The sequence below is a fragment of the Musca autumnalis genome, unplaced genomic scaffold, assembly GCF_047663935.1.
Source record: "Musca autumnalis isolate F117 unplaced genomic scaffold, ASM4766393v1 scaffold_1, whole genome shotgun sequence".
NCBI classification, from domain to species: Eukaryota; Metazoa; Arthropoda; class Insecta; order Diptera; family Muscidae; genus Musca; species Musca autumnalis.
In genome coordinates, this window is record NW_027411644.1 from 109,905,669 (window position 1) to 109,921,796 (window position 16,128).

General features: G+C 40.5%; 1 protein-coding gene across 1 annotated transcript in view; it reads right to left on the reverse strand.

The window, feature by feature from the left end:
- Positions 1–3,438: 3,438 nt before the first annotated feature.
- Positions 3,439–16,128, reverse strand: part of LOC141404682 (uncharacterized) — a 47,787-nt gene continuing 35,097 nt past the window's right edge. Inside the window, exons 2-6 of the mRNA XM_073988282.1 lie at positions 13,440–13,641; positions 13,035–13,370; positions 12,773–12,973; positions 12,588–12,701; positions 3,439–3,728 (exon numbers count right to left, since the gene is read on the reverse strand). Of these exons, the coding sequence (XP_073844383.1) occupies positions 3,609–3,728; positions 12,588–12,701; positions 12,773–12,973; positions 13,035–13,370; positions 13,440–13,565 (897 nt within the window). The 5' untranslated portion in view covers positions 13,566–13,641 and the 3' untranslated portion in view covers positions 3,439–3,608. The remainder of the gene's footprint in view (positions 3,729–12,587; positions 12,702–12,772; positions 12,974–13,034; positions 13,371–13,439; positions 13,642–16,128) is intronic.

Consider the following 16,128-nt stretch of genomic DNA (forward strand, 5'->3'; position numbering starts at 1 on the left):
TAAGCTCTTCCTCTACATTAAGGTTTATTCCTTGGAAAGTCCCTTCATTTTGAGGTGGAGGTTTTCTACCCCTTGAAAAGCCAAAATACCGAGCTAAATCCACTTCAGAAGAAAAACATATCAAAAACCCTTAAAAGAGCTCATATGGGCCGTCATGGTTGACAAGTCTGACAACAGGGAAGTACGCATGCCACTTTTAAGGCCTGTGCCAAGTTACAATGTGGGTGCTACCGTGGCACAATAGAATGCACACCCGCCTTGTTCGCTAAAGGTCGTAGGTTCGATTCCCCGGGCAATCAACATCACAATTTTCAACGGTGGCAAAATACCCCTCAGTAATGATGTGTTATATAGGTCCACTCCTTCCGGTATCTCCCCAACAAAAGTTCGAAAATGTTCGGAACCTAACACCTAAGTGCTACTAACGCCGAAGTGCTACCCCCATACATTCCATGTACGGATCAGGCTCAGGCACTATGAAAGCTAATCCCCCACCTCCACTTCTAGTGCGATCCTTCCCCAGTACCTTGTAACTACCGCAACGCTGTAAACTGCAGTTGAACTTTTTCCGCTATTTCCTCGGAGTCCATTGCAATTAAATTGCAAAAAGGATGAATTTTCTGGGATTGGAACAACAACGGCTAGTGGGGGAGTTTCGTAGTCAGACGACGACTCGCTGGCGCCAGTGTTCACACAGCTTGCAGCAACATTGTCCCTCACATGGAGAAGTCCAGAGCAACCTCTTATATGCATCCACTCCTGACATCTGCTGCATCTCACCGAAGGTTGGATATGGGTGAAGATGCGGATGTGACAAACCGAGCACAAATATATTGGTCCTAGATTTTCCCCCGTCCCGGCACGTACCAAAGGAATCCGGAGCAGGCATCCCGGGATATGCTGCTCCCAGTACAAAAAATCGATACAAATACAAACATATGTATGTACACTGAGATGACCGCCGCTGGCCGGAACATGGATGTTGTGTGGTTTCGGGTCGATCCAGTACGGTGTCAGATGCATTGTCGTCAGATACATTTTCGTGGTCAGAATACGATGCACACAGCAATAAATTCAGAATCTAACGTCACATGTTGTTGTTCAGCGGCCTGAAAATGCATCATTCCTACAATTCAATTGCAACTATCCCTAAACAAAGTCTGCGAAATAGTAGGCTTTTAAAGTCTACGGTATATCATGATCGCCCCGATCCAGGAAACAAAGGCCACCATAACATGTAGTTTGCAACGATGAAATGGTTACAACGTTTTGCTAAAGGATCGTACAAAAAGCCGAATAGTATAACTTGCCTTCCATATACACCAGTCTGTCCCATACATGGAATGAGTGGGGGTAGTAGTAAAGTTTGGGACTGCCCAGGTAGAGTTGCTTAATGTCTACATACCTTCGATGACTAGCTGTGCTTTGAGTAATATGGCTAGTTCGCTATTTGAGGGCAATAACTGGTCTGGTGCTTGAGGACTTCAATACTCATCATGATCGCTGATCTCTGACCGGCGCTTTTTTCTGAACCATGGAAATCTTATAAACAAATTTGCCAATTAAAACTTCATTCATTCACTCCGGTAAATTATAGAATTTTCCGGAACATTATCACAACTGCAGCCACTCGCTACATACTTTCTGGTCGAATACCTGAAATTTGACCGAATTTTCCAGCAGAGGCAACGGGACTAGCAAATGAGCGTGATGAGCTTAGTCACACGAACCCTGAAGACCCAAGAGCGAAGATATTAACTGTGCATCACAACAAGATGTTGGCAAACCCGAGTGGTATTAGCCTCAATTCGTATTGAGCCGGAATTGACAGCAGGATGCCCAACATATGCCCTGCATGAGGATTGGGACTACAGGCCACGTTGCATTTGTTTCATTGCCCAGCTAACTCCACTCTCCTGTCACTCTATTACAGACGCAGCCATTCCAGGTTGCAGATTTTTTAATCTGGCTACAGAAGAACCAAAATGGGATAACTGTACACCATACATAAATTAAAATTTTTTCGTTGCTACAACAACAACAAGCATCATTTTTATATACGTCCAATACCCTTTCAAAATGAGTGTCCTATGCTCATATTTTGTCTCGGTGTGTTATATATTGGACATTGTCGAACTTCTTCAGATTTGCATTATTACAGAATGGCGACCAATGATTTGTTTTTTTTTTCTTGTAGAAAACCGCCGATAAACGTGTTTCAGTACTCTTCTCCTAAGTTTGGAATTGGTGCAGGATTGAATAAATTGTATGCAAAGGTTAAATATCTCTCGAATCCAGGAAAGAAGGATGAAAATACGCTCTTACTTTCAATGGCGTGACCGTGACAGTTCTGAAGAACGTTTATAGAGCACCCCGAGAGTGATGGGGCGAAGAAGAGTGCGATTCGTCTTATAGGGCCCTCTCAGCTGAGGAGGAACAACCAACATTCACTTTGAGTGATGTTGCATTGGCACGTTGGCTGCGTAGGTTGGCTTCAATAACCAAACAAGGATACCAGCGGAGGAAAATCGTACAGGCTTAATTCCTTTCTGTCGCCAGTGGCAAAGATTCTTGAGCCTTGATGGACAAGACATTGCTGCCTACGAAATTTGCAGTAGACACAAGACCACCACCATTATTTTTACAGACAAACTCTGCTCAAACAAGGAATTGTAATGCTACCTTTTTTATGCTGGCCATCTATGTTCTATAGGCACTATTTCTCCCCACCACGAGAAACTGTTTCCCAGTTGCCCAACGTCAGCATGGATTCCGGAAAAAGTACGGGTACTACAACAGCATTACATGCCGTATCAGTTAAGGTCTGAAACAGAGCAGGACGTGACGGCTCCTGGCCTACCGATGGCCTTCGATACTGTAAACAATGACTGAATCTGAATGGTTTTAGACCCCATACACGTTAAAACCAATTCAATTTTCTACAATTTTGAGCCGATATTGCCATGTCCATCCGTCTGGCTGGTTAACATGATAACAATTGAAGGGAGTAACCGTAATACCCCTCAGTAATGTTGGCGACATTTTCTAAGAATTTCAGCCATGTGAAACATATCTGCAAGTGGTGTCCTAGGACAGGCCATTCGGACTCGGCAATAAACTGTATGTCCCATATCATTGAGCTAATATGAATCGGGTGCACTTATTGATATGAGAGAAGTCTCCCTTGTCCCGCCTGGGATGTTTGTGGAACAATTACCTACATACATATGTATATATAAAAAGTTAACCAAATTTATTCTCAGTATTTTGGCGCTGAAAAACTTTGAACTCTCTAATTAAGAAACACTACTTTTTTCTATATAAAAAAATTATTTATTTTGAATAATTAATAAATCATCATTAAACTTATAATAATTAATAATATAAACGACTTGTTTGCTTTGATTTGATAATTTTTGGCATTATGCGGGGTGAGTATTTTCTTCTTTGCGTAATTGATACCATTTATCCGATACAATTTGAGTAGTTTTCTTTGCATGTTGTACATATGTTTGTATGTATGTGATGATGGTTGGTGGGTGGGTGGTGGTGCTTATGATGGTGTCTTCTTTGTCACGTTTCCTGCCTCGTCGTCCCTGTGTCCCATCTTAGGCAGGCACTTTACGGCTTATGATTTTAATAAGGTCATCGACACGTTCACTTTTACCAGAAAATTGTTTTGGATGTGGTCCAATCATTTGAATAATGGCAGCAACATCGGGTGAAACCTTGAAATAAATATGAAAAAAGAAAAATTGTTAAATTGTTTTTGTTAATTCTTTTAATTAAGAAAATTATACAATTAAGAAAAATAATTAACGTAATTATTGTTCAAGGAAGCAATTTTTCGCAACATAATAAAATAAATTATAATATTTTGTGTAATTTTTTTAAATACAATGCGAATAATATATATTGGTAAAAACGTAATAACACCCACCGGGATGTTAAGGGGTTATCCACCCAGAACGGAAATTTACCAAAGAGTTTATATGAATGCCATTGTTTTTGGACAAAATGTTGAGGTAATTGACATAATTTTTAAGGGATCAACTGGCAGGGATTGCCATATCCGATCTTAGCACAATACTCCATCGAAGGAGATGCCCAATATATTGTTCTAGTCCAATCCAGAAATTTTGTATTTCTCGCTGAAGAGAGCCTATGTGTAGATAGTGTTTCCCTAGCAGACACTTGGAAGTTTTTATCGTAAAATCTTATGATGCAAGCATACCACTTGGACGAAGTTTTTGGACCTTCAGACCATTATTAGAGAAGTATGGATAATAAAATTATTGCGTTGTAACAAATACGTACCACAAAAACTAAAAACACTTTAGTGCGAGAAGTGTTTGAAGGAATGACCTGATATAACGGTCAAAAGATCCAAAAATAATTTCGGAGTGCTGTCATAAGGTCCAATTACACATTGATCGTTATAACCTTCCTATCGATGGTCACAAAGTCAAAATTAAGTACGACATAACGTTCTTCGACAGGTTTGTAAGACATTTACACGTGGACAGACAGAAAGTTGGATACGCATATTGAACCCTTTTGACCCTATAATAAACTTTAAATTCAAATTTTATGTATGTAGTCGGATTTCGTTCGGAATTTAAGACATTCCCCCTTACACAGACATAAAGCCGGCTACTCGTTCAAAGTTCTCCTCACATTAATCAAATGTTTATTAACAAATAAACACGTAAAAAAGTGTCAGTCGGCTTTTCCGACATATATATACCCTCAGCCAATGTGAAACGAAACATTTACCTCCGGACAGATCGAATGTATTTAAGGTCTCTTCAGAATTTTGTGGCCCTTTTTGGACATTTGAAGTTGCCGACAAAAATGTGGATTAGAAATTAACTGCACTAAGACACAAATGCTGAACTTTTGTAGGGCAGGTACCCTTAGGGAGGACCGATATGGGCCATTTTAGAAGTTAAACTAAATTTTGATAAAATATTAGGAGATCCAAAGTTTGGACCAATTTGGTTGCCCCATTCAAGTGATATCGTCCTAGCATTTTAGTGTCATTTTTTAAATATTGGGGAGAAGTACCGAAAGTTGTGGGCCGGTATTGCCCATGAAACTAAGTTTGGATATAATATGACTAAAACCAAATGTTGGACCAAATCGGTTGAGAGTTATCGTGTTCTCCGACCGCCACATATGGTGACATAGGGTTTTTTACACCTATCGGGCTGTTTTCCCAAGAAATATGGACTTGCCCCTGATAAAACTTTTACCGTCGTAATGGAGGTAGCAAATGAAAATCGCTTCAACAAAAATCAAAGTGATTCGAGAGCAGGCCTTAAAGTGAACTTATCCGAAATTTTGTGTGAAGTAGACAAATATAGTCCATATTCGAACCTGATCTATATCTGGTAGATATATTTGGATGTGCAAAGTATGAATTACATCGGTCATTCCCTTCAAGAGTTACCGCCCGCAAAATTTTTCCGAACATTTTTGAAGTTTTGTGGGGGAGGTACCTGAAGGAGTGGACCGATATAGCCCATCTTCGAATTTAAACTATGTTGTGATACAATATTACGTAGGCCTAATTTTGGACCGAATCGACAGATCCGTTCGAGAGTTATCTTGCGCTCCAACCACTACACAACTTTTTGCACCTTTCCGGCCATTTTCTCAGGTAGTATGGACTTGCTCCTGATGAAACTTGTACCGTCGTATGGGGGGAAGTGAATACAAGCTGTTGCAACAAAACTCAAAGCGATTTGTGTGGGAGGTACCCGAAGCAGTAGGCCAATTGAGTCCATATTGGAACCTCATCTAAGTCTGGTAGAAATTTCACGATGTGTAAAGCATGGACCAAATCGGTTACTCCCTTCAGGAGTTATCGTGCCCAGAAAATTTCCGAACATTTTGGAACATTTGTGGGGGAGGTACTGGAAGGAGTGGACCGATATAGCTCATCTTCGAACTTAAACTAAGTTTGGACAAAATATTACGAAAGCCAAAATTTGAACCGAATCGGTTCATCCGTTCGAGAGTTATCGTGCGCACCAGCCAGATAGACAGACGGACGGACATTGCTAAATCAACCCCAAAATGTCTGAAACATATTTCGTCCAAACATACTTGGGACTAAAACCATTATTTCGATGAGGCACATTTTACCCGTATGAAAGTGTATATACCCTTTCTACCCTAAGGGCTGAGGGTATAAAAAGTATCAGTAGGCTTTGCGACAGTGATATACCCTCAGCCTGTGCGAAATGTATCTTTTATCTATGGATAGATAGACACAACCATACTTCTTTTCCCCAAAAATTATGCATGGGTTTTATGACCCTTTTGGACGAATAAACTTTCCGACCAAAAACATGGATTTGGATTAAAACCCAAAAATGTTGCGGAGGAGGACCTGAATGGACCTCATTAACCACTTTAGAAGTGGATCTTATTTTCATCATTGAGGTCAGTTGTTCTCCGTATAATATAGAGCTTTTTGGACCATTATATCAGTAAGCATGGACTTGCCCACGAAAAACATAATATCACTGTAAACAGGACTAACAGGAGTAGCTTCGGCAAAAATTTCCAAAGAATCCACGAATCGACCTTAAACCGCACTTAAGCAAAAATTTTGACCTTGTGTAAGGGAGGTACCCTGAGGAGTGGACCGATATGGTCTATTTTCGAACATATACTAAGTTTGGACAAAATATTATGAGATCCAAAGTTTGGACCTAAACTGTTGCTTCGTTTAAGAGGTATAGCGTGTACCATTTAGAGAATATGTTGCAACTTATGTGGGGGAGGTATTGAAAGAAGTGGACCGATAAGCACCATCTTCGAATTTTATCTAAGATTCACAGAAATATTACGATATGCAAAGTTTGTACCAACGTAATGTCCGATTCGAGATATGCCGTGCACACTAGCCACTACCCTTGGTGGCGGTAGGGGTTTTTTAGTTTTAGGGCCATAGCTTCAGGAAGAATGGGCTCGCATCTGAAAAAACTTGTACCGTCGTAATGTTGCAAAAATCAAAGCGATTCGAAAGCAGCTCTTAAACTTCACTTTTCCCAAATTTTTTGTGGAAAGTGGACCAATACCGTTCATATTCGAACCTAATATAGGTCTCGTAGAAATATTACGATGTGCAACTATGGACCAAATAGGTAACACCCTTCGAGAGTTAACGTGCTCCCAATTTAACGAAAATTTGTGCACTTTTGTTACCGGTAGGAGTGGACCGATATGTCTTATCATCGAAATTAAACGAAGGCAAATTGTTGGACCGAAAGTCAAAATTTGGACCGAATTAGTTGATCATTTCAGAACGTCAGAGGTTAAGCAGTTCCGGAGATGGAATTTCAGAAAGGTAAAAATTAAAATGTGGGTTAAGCCGGGGCGATTTGTATGGAAGGAAAAAATATTAATGGGTCCTTCGCGTTTCTTATTCCTGGGATTGAAATGAGCAAAAAAGTCTACTAGACCATGGGTCTATCGTGAAAATCGAGCCTTCCGATTTTGACTTTAAGTTTTTTATCCACGTTTTCTGGAAATTTTGCCATATAACAGCCAAACCATTGAGATTTTCGATCGAACACAAGAAAAACAATTGTAGCATTGGAACGCTCCTTCATGCAGGTTTGGCCTTGAGAAGGTGCAAACTTTTCGAAAAATGTCGATAAATGGCACTGTGCTACAAAAGTTGACCAGAAAAATATTCAAGCGTTCTGATGCAAAATTATATCGTGTTGGGATCCATGGACAACGACAATGGCTTTAGTTCGTTTGCAGTGAAAATTTGGGTTTCTTACATTTTTAAATTTAAACGGACATATCTTCTTTTTCTTACAACGGATTTCTATTGACCCTTCTTCCTTCTAAAGGGATGAATAATATCTTTCGAACAAGTTATTATTTTAACAAATGGCTAAGTTATAGTGGTTTAAGTCTGAAAACTCCCACAAAAAACTATAACTGAATTTCTCACAATTTTCAAAAACATAATGTTTTTTTTGTTTTGTTCAATATTTATTTAGAAAATTGTGAGAAATTCAGATATAGTTTTTTTTTTGTGGGGGTTTTCAGACTTAAACCACTATAACTTAGCCATTTGTTATCCGATTTAAAAAAAAAAAAATAACTTGTTCGAAAGATATTGTTCACCCCTTTAGAAGGAAGAAGGTCAATAGAAATCCGTTGTAAGAAAAAGAAAATATGTATGTCTGTTTAAATTTGAAAATGTAAGAAACCCAGATTTTCTTTACTTTTACCGTTATAAAAAAATAAAACGAAGTGATACAAACGAACTAAAGGCATTGTCGTTGTCCATGGATCCCAACACGATATAATTTTGCATCAGAACGCTTGAATATTTTTCTGGTCAACTTTTGTAGCACAGTGCCATTTATCGACATTTTTCGAAAAGTTTGCACCTTCTCAAGGCCAAACCTGCCTGAAGGAGCGTTCCAATGCTTTTGCTATGTATTAGAGTGTTCTTAACTACTATCTTGGCTACAATTGTTTTTCTTGTGTTCGATCGAAAATCTCAATGGTTTGGCTGTTATATGGCAAAATTTCCAAAAAACGTGAATAAAAAACTTAAAGTCAAAATCGGGAGGCTCGATTTTCACGATAGACCTATGGTCTAGTAGACTTTTTTGCTCAGTTAAATCCCAGGAATAAGAAACGCAAAGGGCTCATTAAGGTTTTCAAATCGACCCGGCCTAATGTGGGTGCCACCACGGTGCAATGGTATGCACACCGCCTTGCACGCTGAATGCCCGGTTTCGATTCCCAGGCCAAATCAGCCATGAACAACTTCTGTACAAGTGGTGTCTTAAGACACGCCGTTGGGATTCGGCGTTATATATGAGAAGGTCTCCCTTGTCCCTTCTAGGAGGTTTGTGGAACAATTACTATATATACTGTTGTGGTACTATAAGTTTTCCGAAATCCATCCTGACGTTGGGAAAAACTTCTCATCACGGGAAGGAGTAGTGACTTTGTAATTTTCGCTTCTGAAAAGAAAATGGCCTGTACGATTCCCCTCTGCTGGCATGTACTCCTGTTACTGGAGACAGGCAAGGATGCCAGCGAATGCGAAGATTCCAGGCTTCTGGTACAATATGGTTGGCTAACAATAGATTGAGGACACTTATTAAATACTCAACTCCGGGTTCATCCAGTTGCTTAAGCATTTTTATTATCTGACACGATGTAGCACACTCCTCTTAACCCTACCGCTCTCGGGGTGCTCTATTAATTGCCGGTTAAAAAAAAACGCGCTCCTCTCCGGATCTGACACTGTCATGCCACTGAAAGCAACAGCCGTGCGAGAGTGATTTTCTATCGATGATGCAATGCTTCATGTTCTCTACCCATTTTTTCCGCTTATGTTCTCCTACTTACCTCTTGACTTGACTCTTGACCTCTGGGTCTTCAAAGTTCGCGCTCCTCTCCGGATCTGACACTGTCATGCCACTGAAAGTAACAGCCGTGCGAGAGTGATTTTTCTATCGATGATGCAATGCTTCATGTGCTCTACCAATTTTTTCCGCTTATGTTCTCCTACTAACCTCTTGACTTGACTCTTGACCTCTCGGTCTTCAAAGTTCGCACGACGATATTCATCACGTTTATTTGTTAGACCAGTCCCCTATGCTGAGAAATTTGATCTAATTTCGGGTATTTGACCAGCAGATATGTGGCAAACGACTGCAGCTGTGATTATGTCCCAGAAAATTCTCACAGCTACCCGAGGATCTGAGCGAATGAGCAGATCTCTGAAGCGACGATTAGGACATTTTCTGAACCCTTGCCAATCAAATTTTCCATAGTTCAGAAAAGAGAGAACAGGTTATAAAGTCGGGTAGTCCGTCAAAAGAGACGATGATAGAAAGGTGATCTGAGCCAAGCGAAATTAAGAGTTGCCAGGATACGTCTTTTATCAGACTGGGTGGCACAATCTGGAGAGCTGGGGCCATTGCCTCTTATCCTCGATGGAGCATCTTCGTTCACCGTGCAAAAAGTGGAGCTCTGCTGGCAAATTTGGTCTAATTTTGGCTATTCGACCAGCAAGTATGTAGCGAGTGACTGCTGCTGTGATGATGTTCCGGAAATTCTCTCAACTACCCGAGTATCTGAGAGAATGTACAGCTCTCAGAAGCGGTGTTTGGTAAATTCTCTAAATCCTTGCCAATCAGCTTTTCCAAGGTTCAGAAAAGTACGGCGGTTAGAGTTATGGAAAGATGGTCTAAACCATGAAAAATTACGGCTTTCGAGGACACATCATTTATCAGACCGTATGTCGCAATAGTTATGTCTAGCAAGCTGTGGCCATCTCCTCTTATTCTCGAAGGAGCGTCTTTGTTCAGCGTTCAAAATGTGAAGCAATCAATTTGCTCGGCTAGCGCTGTACTCTTCTGTTCATTGCCCAGGATGGATTGCCAAAGCTCAAGATGAGCATTGCTGTCTCCTAACACCAGGCTAGGTTTTTGCCCTCCAAAAACGAACTAATGTTAGGTATGAACTCATGATGGGCATTGGTGTTTCAGACGGTTTGCCTTAAAGAAACGAACTTATATCTAGCATACAACACAGGGATCAACTATTCATCGGAGGTATGTAAAAATGGAGCAACACTAACACGGCAGTCACACGCTTTAGTGCTACTGGCACATATCTCAAGTATGGGTCACTAGAGTCAATCTGAAGCGAGATAGGTCTCTATTGGATAGGCTGGTGTTTGAAGATGATAAGTACTCCTCATCCACTCCCTGTACGATTCTTTTTATTCAAAATTTATTAATCAAAACATAATTGCTTCAGAGTCCGATATAGCAGTCATCGAAACGATAGTCCGACTATCGACAGTTTGTTACCTTTATTCCCGATACATTAAACAACAACATGTGATGCAAGATGCTGCGTTTGTTGTTGTTTGGGAGACTGTGGGGTATCTCGTATTCCGACGACGACGATATGAGAGACACAATGAGAGATGTTCTTGAGCAGCAACATAACTCTCAGTAACTAATGGAGGCAGCAAAGGTCAGAGTCCTGACACTTTTAGAGCTTTTGAACAATTTTCCCAGGAAGTATGGACTTGCCACCGAAAAAAATGCGCCGTCGTTATAGGGGCTGTTAGTAAAACGAGCTGCACAAAATTAAAAAAACAACCAGTAGGAAAAGACCAAAGTCGGGCGGGGCCGACTATGTAATACCCTGCATCAGTCGAAATATGTAAAAATGGAATAATTAGTATACATCCCAATACGCAAATTGGAGCCATATTTGGGGAAAATCGTTAAAATATCTAAAATCGGGAGGTACCGTTATATGGGGGCTAAAAACATGGACCTATCTTAACAATTTTAAGTGGCGAAATTTCGTGGCCACTGGGAACCACATATGTAAAATTTCAGCTAGTTCAAGCAAAAAATTTGGATAAGATCCCTAAAATACCTTAAATCGGGAGGTATCGTTATATGGGGACTATACCGAACCGTGGACCTATCTTGACAATTTTTAGTGGAGCAATTTCGCGGCCATTGAGAACCTCAAATGTAAAATTTCAGCTAGTTTGGGCAAAAAATGTGGCTAAGATCCATAAAATACCTTAAATCGGGAGGTATCGTTATATGGGGACTATACCGAACCCTGGACCTATCTTGAAAATTTTTAGTGGAGCAATTTCGCGGCCATTGGGAACCTCAAATGTAAAATTTCAGCTGGTTTGGGCAACAAATGCGGCTAAGATCTTTAAAATACCTTAAATCGGGAGGTACCGTTATATGGGGGCTATACCAAAACTTGGACTATGGACCATCTTCGAACTTGATCTTCCGACGGCTAAAAAAATGGTATTCCCCAATTTTCAGCGAAATCGGTCAACAAATGCGACCTGTATGTTGCGAACGGACGGACGGACATGCATAAATCGACTCAGAAAGTGATTCTATGTATATCCCTAGAAGGAACTATGGGTCTATCTCGCTTCCTTTTGTATGTTACATACAAATGCACTAACACATAATACCCCTTACCACATAGTGGTGTAGGGTATAAAAACGATTCGAGACCTGTTGTTAAATCGCACTCTTGCAAAAAATGTAGATATTTTGTGTGGGATTCATCGAAGGAGTGGACTGATATAGCCCATATTCGAACCTGACCTATATCTCTAAGAAACATGACCATGTGCAAACTGTGTTGACCAAATCGGTTACTCTCTTCGACAGGTATCGTAAGAACCGGTCGAAAATCTTTAACTTTTGTGGGGGAGGTACTCGAAGGAGTGGACCGAATCGGATTATCCGTTCGAAAGTTATCGTTCGCACCAACAATCCAGATAGAACTGTCTGAAACGAATTTCGTCCAAACATACTTGGGGTCCAAAAACATTATTTAGATGAGGCATATTTCTCGTGTTCCCACACCCCTTCTTTTAAACCAAAACTGGAATATTCCACCACGTTTTCACTTTTTGAGTATAATTTGCAGTTCGTAGAAATATTTTTAGAGAATCACTTATAAAACTCATAATTCGAATACAGCATCCTTACGTCACATTTTCAATACTATAGCTTAAAACTTACCTCCAAAAATCTAACCAAAGCCTTGCATGCACGGAATATTTGATCTTCATTTGGGCTGCTCTGGAAGAATTGTAAAATGGCCATGGCCAATTCAATGGCAACATCGTCAAATACCTTCAAATAGAAAAAGAAACAAATATAAATACAACACTTTCATTGTTCAGTTTTTGACCCTGCAAACATACCACAGTCTTCACTTCCTTAATGGCAATATTATAGAGCATCATGGTACCGGTGTTTTTCAACGCTGGACAATTTGAGAGAATACAGTGGACAGCTACTTTGGTGGTGACACGAATATTTGATAAAGTTTGGCCATTATATTCCCATTCGGATATGTACAACAGCCATTCGGAGGGACTGACGTGTTCGAAGAGATTGCACATCTACAAAATTCAAATAAATATTAAAAATAAATCGATAACAGTATTATAAGCAAACACTTACAAACATAGCCCATGCTTGCTGCTCCTCGGGTGTATGTTTCTCAATGTCATAACCGAAATTCATTAACGTATGATCACGACGATCCTGATGCAGAATAATAATAACATCATCTTTCAAGGCAGCATAGGCCAAGGTGCGAATCATGTGTATCCGGGTATCGGGAGAAAAGGTCTGTTCGCGCAGCACCCGTTGTACAAAAACGAGGAAATTATCACCCAATGCCCATGAACCTTCATCTTCAATCAAATACTGATGTAATTCTTCAATTGCCACCTCCTCATCTTTGGTGATTTTACCATCCAGCAGCTTTACCAGGCATTCCAATTCAGTCTTAATCTAAACGAAAAAGCATAAACAGTTGGGGTACCACTCATCGATCCATGTCGAATGGCTCCTTGAACTTACATTAATGTCTTTGCATGTTAGGGCGGGTTCGCGTGGAATTTCCTTTTCCTCTGTGGATTTTGAACGTTCTTTGCCATTCTGTGGTGGTTGCGTCACCGGTGATGTTTCACTGTTTGCATCCGACATGTTGTTTTTTGTTGTTGTTTTAAATCCGTTGGTGTTCTATTTTTGAGGGTGACGGTAGATGTGTTGCAGTTTGCGGCTAAAATTAAAAATTTTAGAAAATTTATTAAATTCAAAGAATTTTTTGAGGCGTATATCCAATCCATACACATGCCGTATAATAAATATTCTAATTTGGAATAATATAAATATCAATATAATAAACAATTGCAATTTGTGTAAATCAACAAATTTTCATGTGTGTAGAAGCCACGTGTGGCCGAGAACGCTAAATTGAAGCCAGACTGTGTTAATTGTGCAAACAATGCCTTAAAGCAAAACAAGTGGCCACTAGAAGAATAGGTGATCCTGAATCGCGAAAAGAGTACAGAGAGAAATAAAAAGATCAAAGAAACAATTCTAGGGGGACCTATGTAAAGAAATTAAAAATCATCCGTGCGGTTTTTTATATAAAATTATATGATGAATAGTTGGAGGTTTAGAAATCCCGAATGGGTCGGTACTGCTAAAAGAAAAATTTGCTTCTGTACAAACGAAAATGTGAAATTAGAAATGTTATCCAATATCTGGAAAAAGAAGAACACTAGACCTAGATCACGGTAGGTCTTCTTATATAAGAGCACATGGTCGATTCATAGAAGACCAATTTGCCTTCGAATAGAACACAATTTGGACTTCTCAAAGTAGACCAGTTGGTCTTCTCATAGAAGACCAGTTGGTCTTTTCATAGAAGACCAGTTGGTCTTCTCCTCCGGTCCTGACCGGCTTTAACATGGCAAAGTCCAGGATCTATCTTGGTCCCTCTTTCATCTCAAGTGGACACTGACCTCCCCGTGGTGTCTCCTGGGGAGCTGCCTTTAACACCCGTTAAAGGTAGTGAACTAAAATGTGCCGCGCGTTCAACCATAAGAACGTTAAAAACTTGAGTCTGGGCGCAGGGTTAGTAAACCTCCCCTAGAAAAAGCAGCCTACTATGAAAAAACAAAAGAAAAGAAAAACAAATCCCTCTAAAGTTGACGACCCCCGCAAACGTTCTAAGGACCATGATCGGCGAATCTGCACATGGAATGTTCGCACTCTTTATAGAGAAGGTGCAGTTCACGCTGCCATGCCATAAAACATTGTGATAGATGGAAGACATTCATCGAGCGTGTTGGATGTGCGTTCGTTCCGAAGAGCAAACATAGACTCGGACCACTATCTTGTTGCAGCAAAGGTACGCACCCGTAGCAAACAAAGTACGAACAGACACAACACGAAAGTTAGACATCGGTAAGCTGCAATCACAACAGATAGCCACAGCATATTCCACTCAACTAGCCCAATTGCTTAATCAATAACATATCATCGCAATGGCAAAGTATTGCAAACAGTCGCAAAATCCATACTTGGATACCAGAGACCTCCACCAAGGAATCCATGGTATGATCAGGAGTGTCGTGCTGCTACCGAAGAAAAAAATGCGGCATATAGGGCTACTTTCAAATCCGTAGCAACGCGTAGCGCACGAGAGAGATATCGGGAGAAAAGGAGAGGGGAGAAACGTCTTTTCCGCAGGAAAAAGAGAGAGATGGAAAAGCGGGAGTGTGAAAAAATCGAGATGTACAGGAACCAGAATGAAGTCCGAAAATTCTACAAAAGAGTCAAGCATCAAACTGATGGCTTTGGTACAGGCACATTCTCCTGTAGAGACCACAAAGGTAATTTGGTAACTGATACAGATAGTGTGCTCAGGATATGGAAAGAACATTTTTCAAAACTGTTGGTATCCAATAGCAGCGAAGACGACGAATTTACCACAGACCCAATCCCAGAAGATGGTATTGAATGTATACCTGCCAGCCAAGATGAGGTAAAGACAGCAATAAATCGGCTGAAGAATAAGAAGGCAGCAGGAGCCAATGGCTTACCAGCCGAGCTTTTCAAAACCGGAGGCGACACGCTGATAAGGTGTATTCATCAGCTAGTTAGGACCATCTGGCAGGAAGAACGAGTACCCGACTATTGGAACCTGAGTATCCTGTGCCCAGTCCACAAGAAGGGAGATAAGACTGTATGCTCTAACTATAGGGGCATAAGTCTACTCCCTATTGCCTACAAGATCGTGTCAGGGATATTGTGCGAACGACTAAAGCCTATGGTCAACGAGATAATTAGACCATACCAATGTGGCTTTAGACCTGGTAAGTCCACCATTGACCAGATATTTACCCTGCGGCAAATCTTGGAGAAGACCCAAGAGATGCAGATCGACACCTACCAACTTTTTGTCGATTATAAAGCAGCCTTCGATAGCCGGCTGCGTTCAAAGGTATTCCAAGCCATGTCTGAATTTGCTATCCCCGCAAAGCTCATTCGGCTTTGTAAAATGAATTTAACTGACACGAGGTCCTCAGTTAAAATAGGAAAGAACCTCTCCGAAGAGTTTAGAACCAAAAGAGGTTTCAGACAAGGAGACAGCCGTTCGTGTGCTCTCTTCAACATCCTGCTGGAAAAGGTTATACGAGAGGCAAACGTCAAAAGAAGTGGCACAATCTACACCAATAACCACATGTTACTTGCTTAT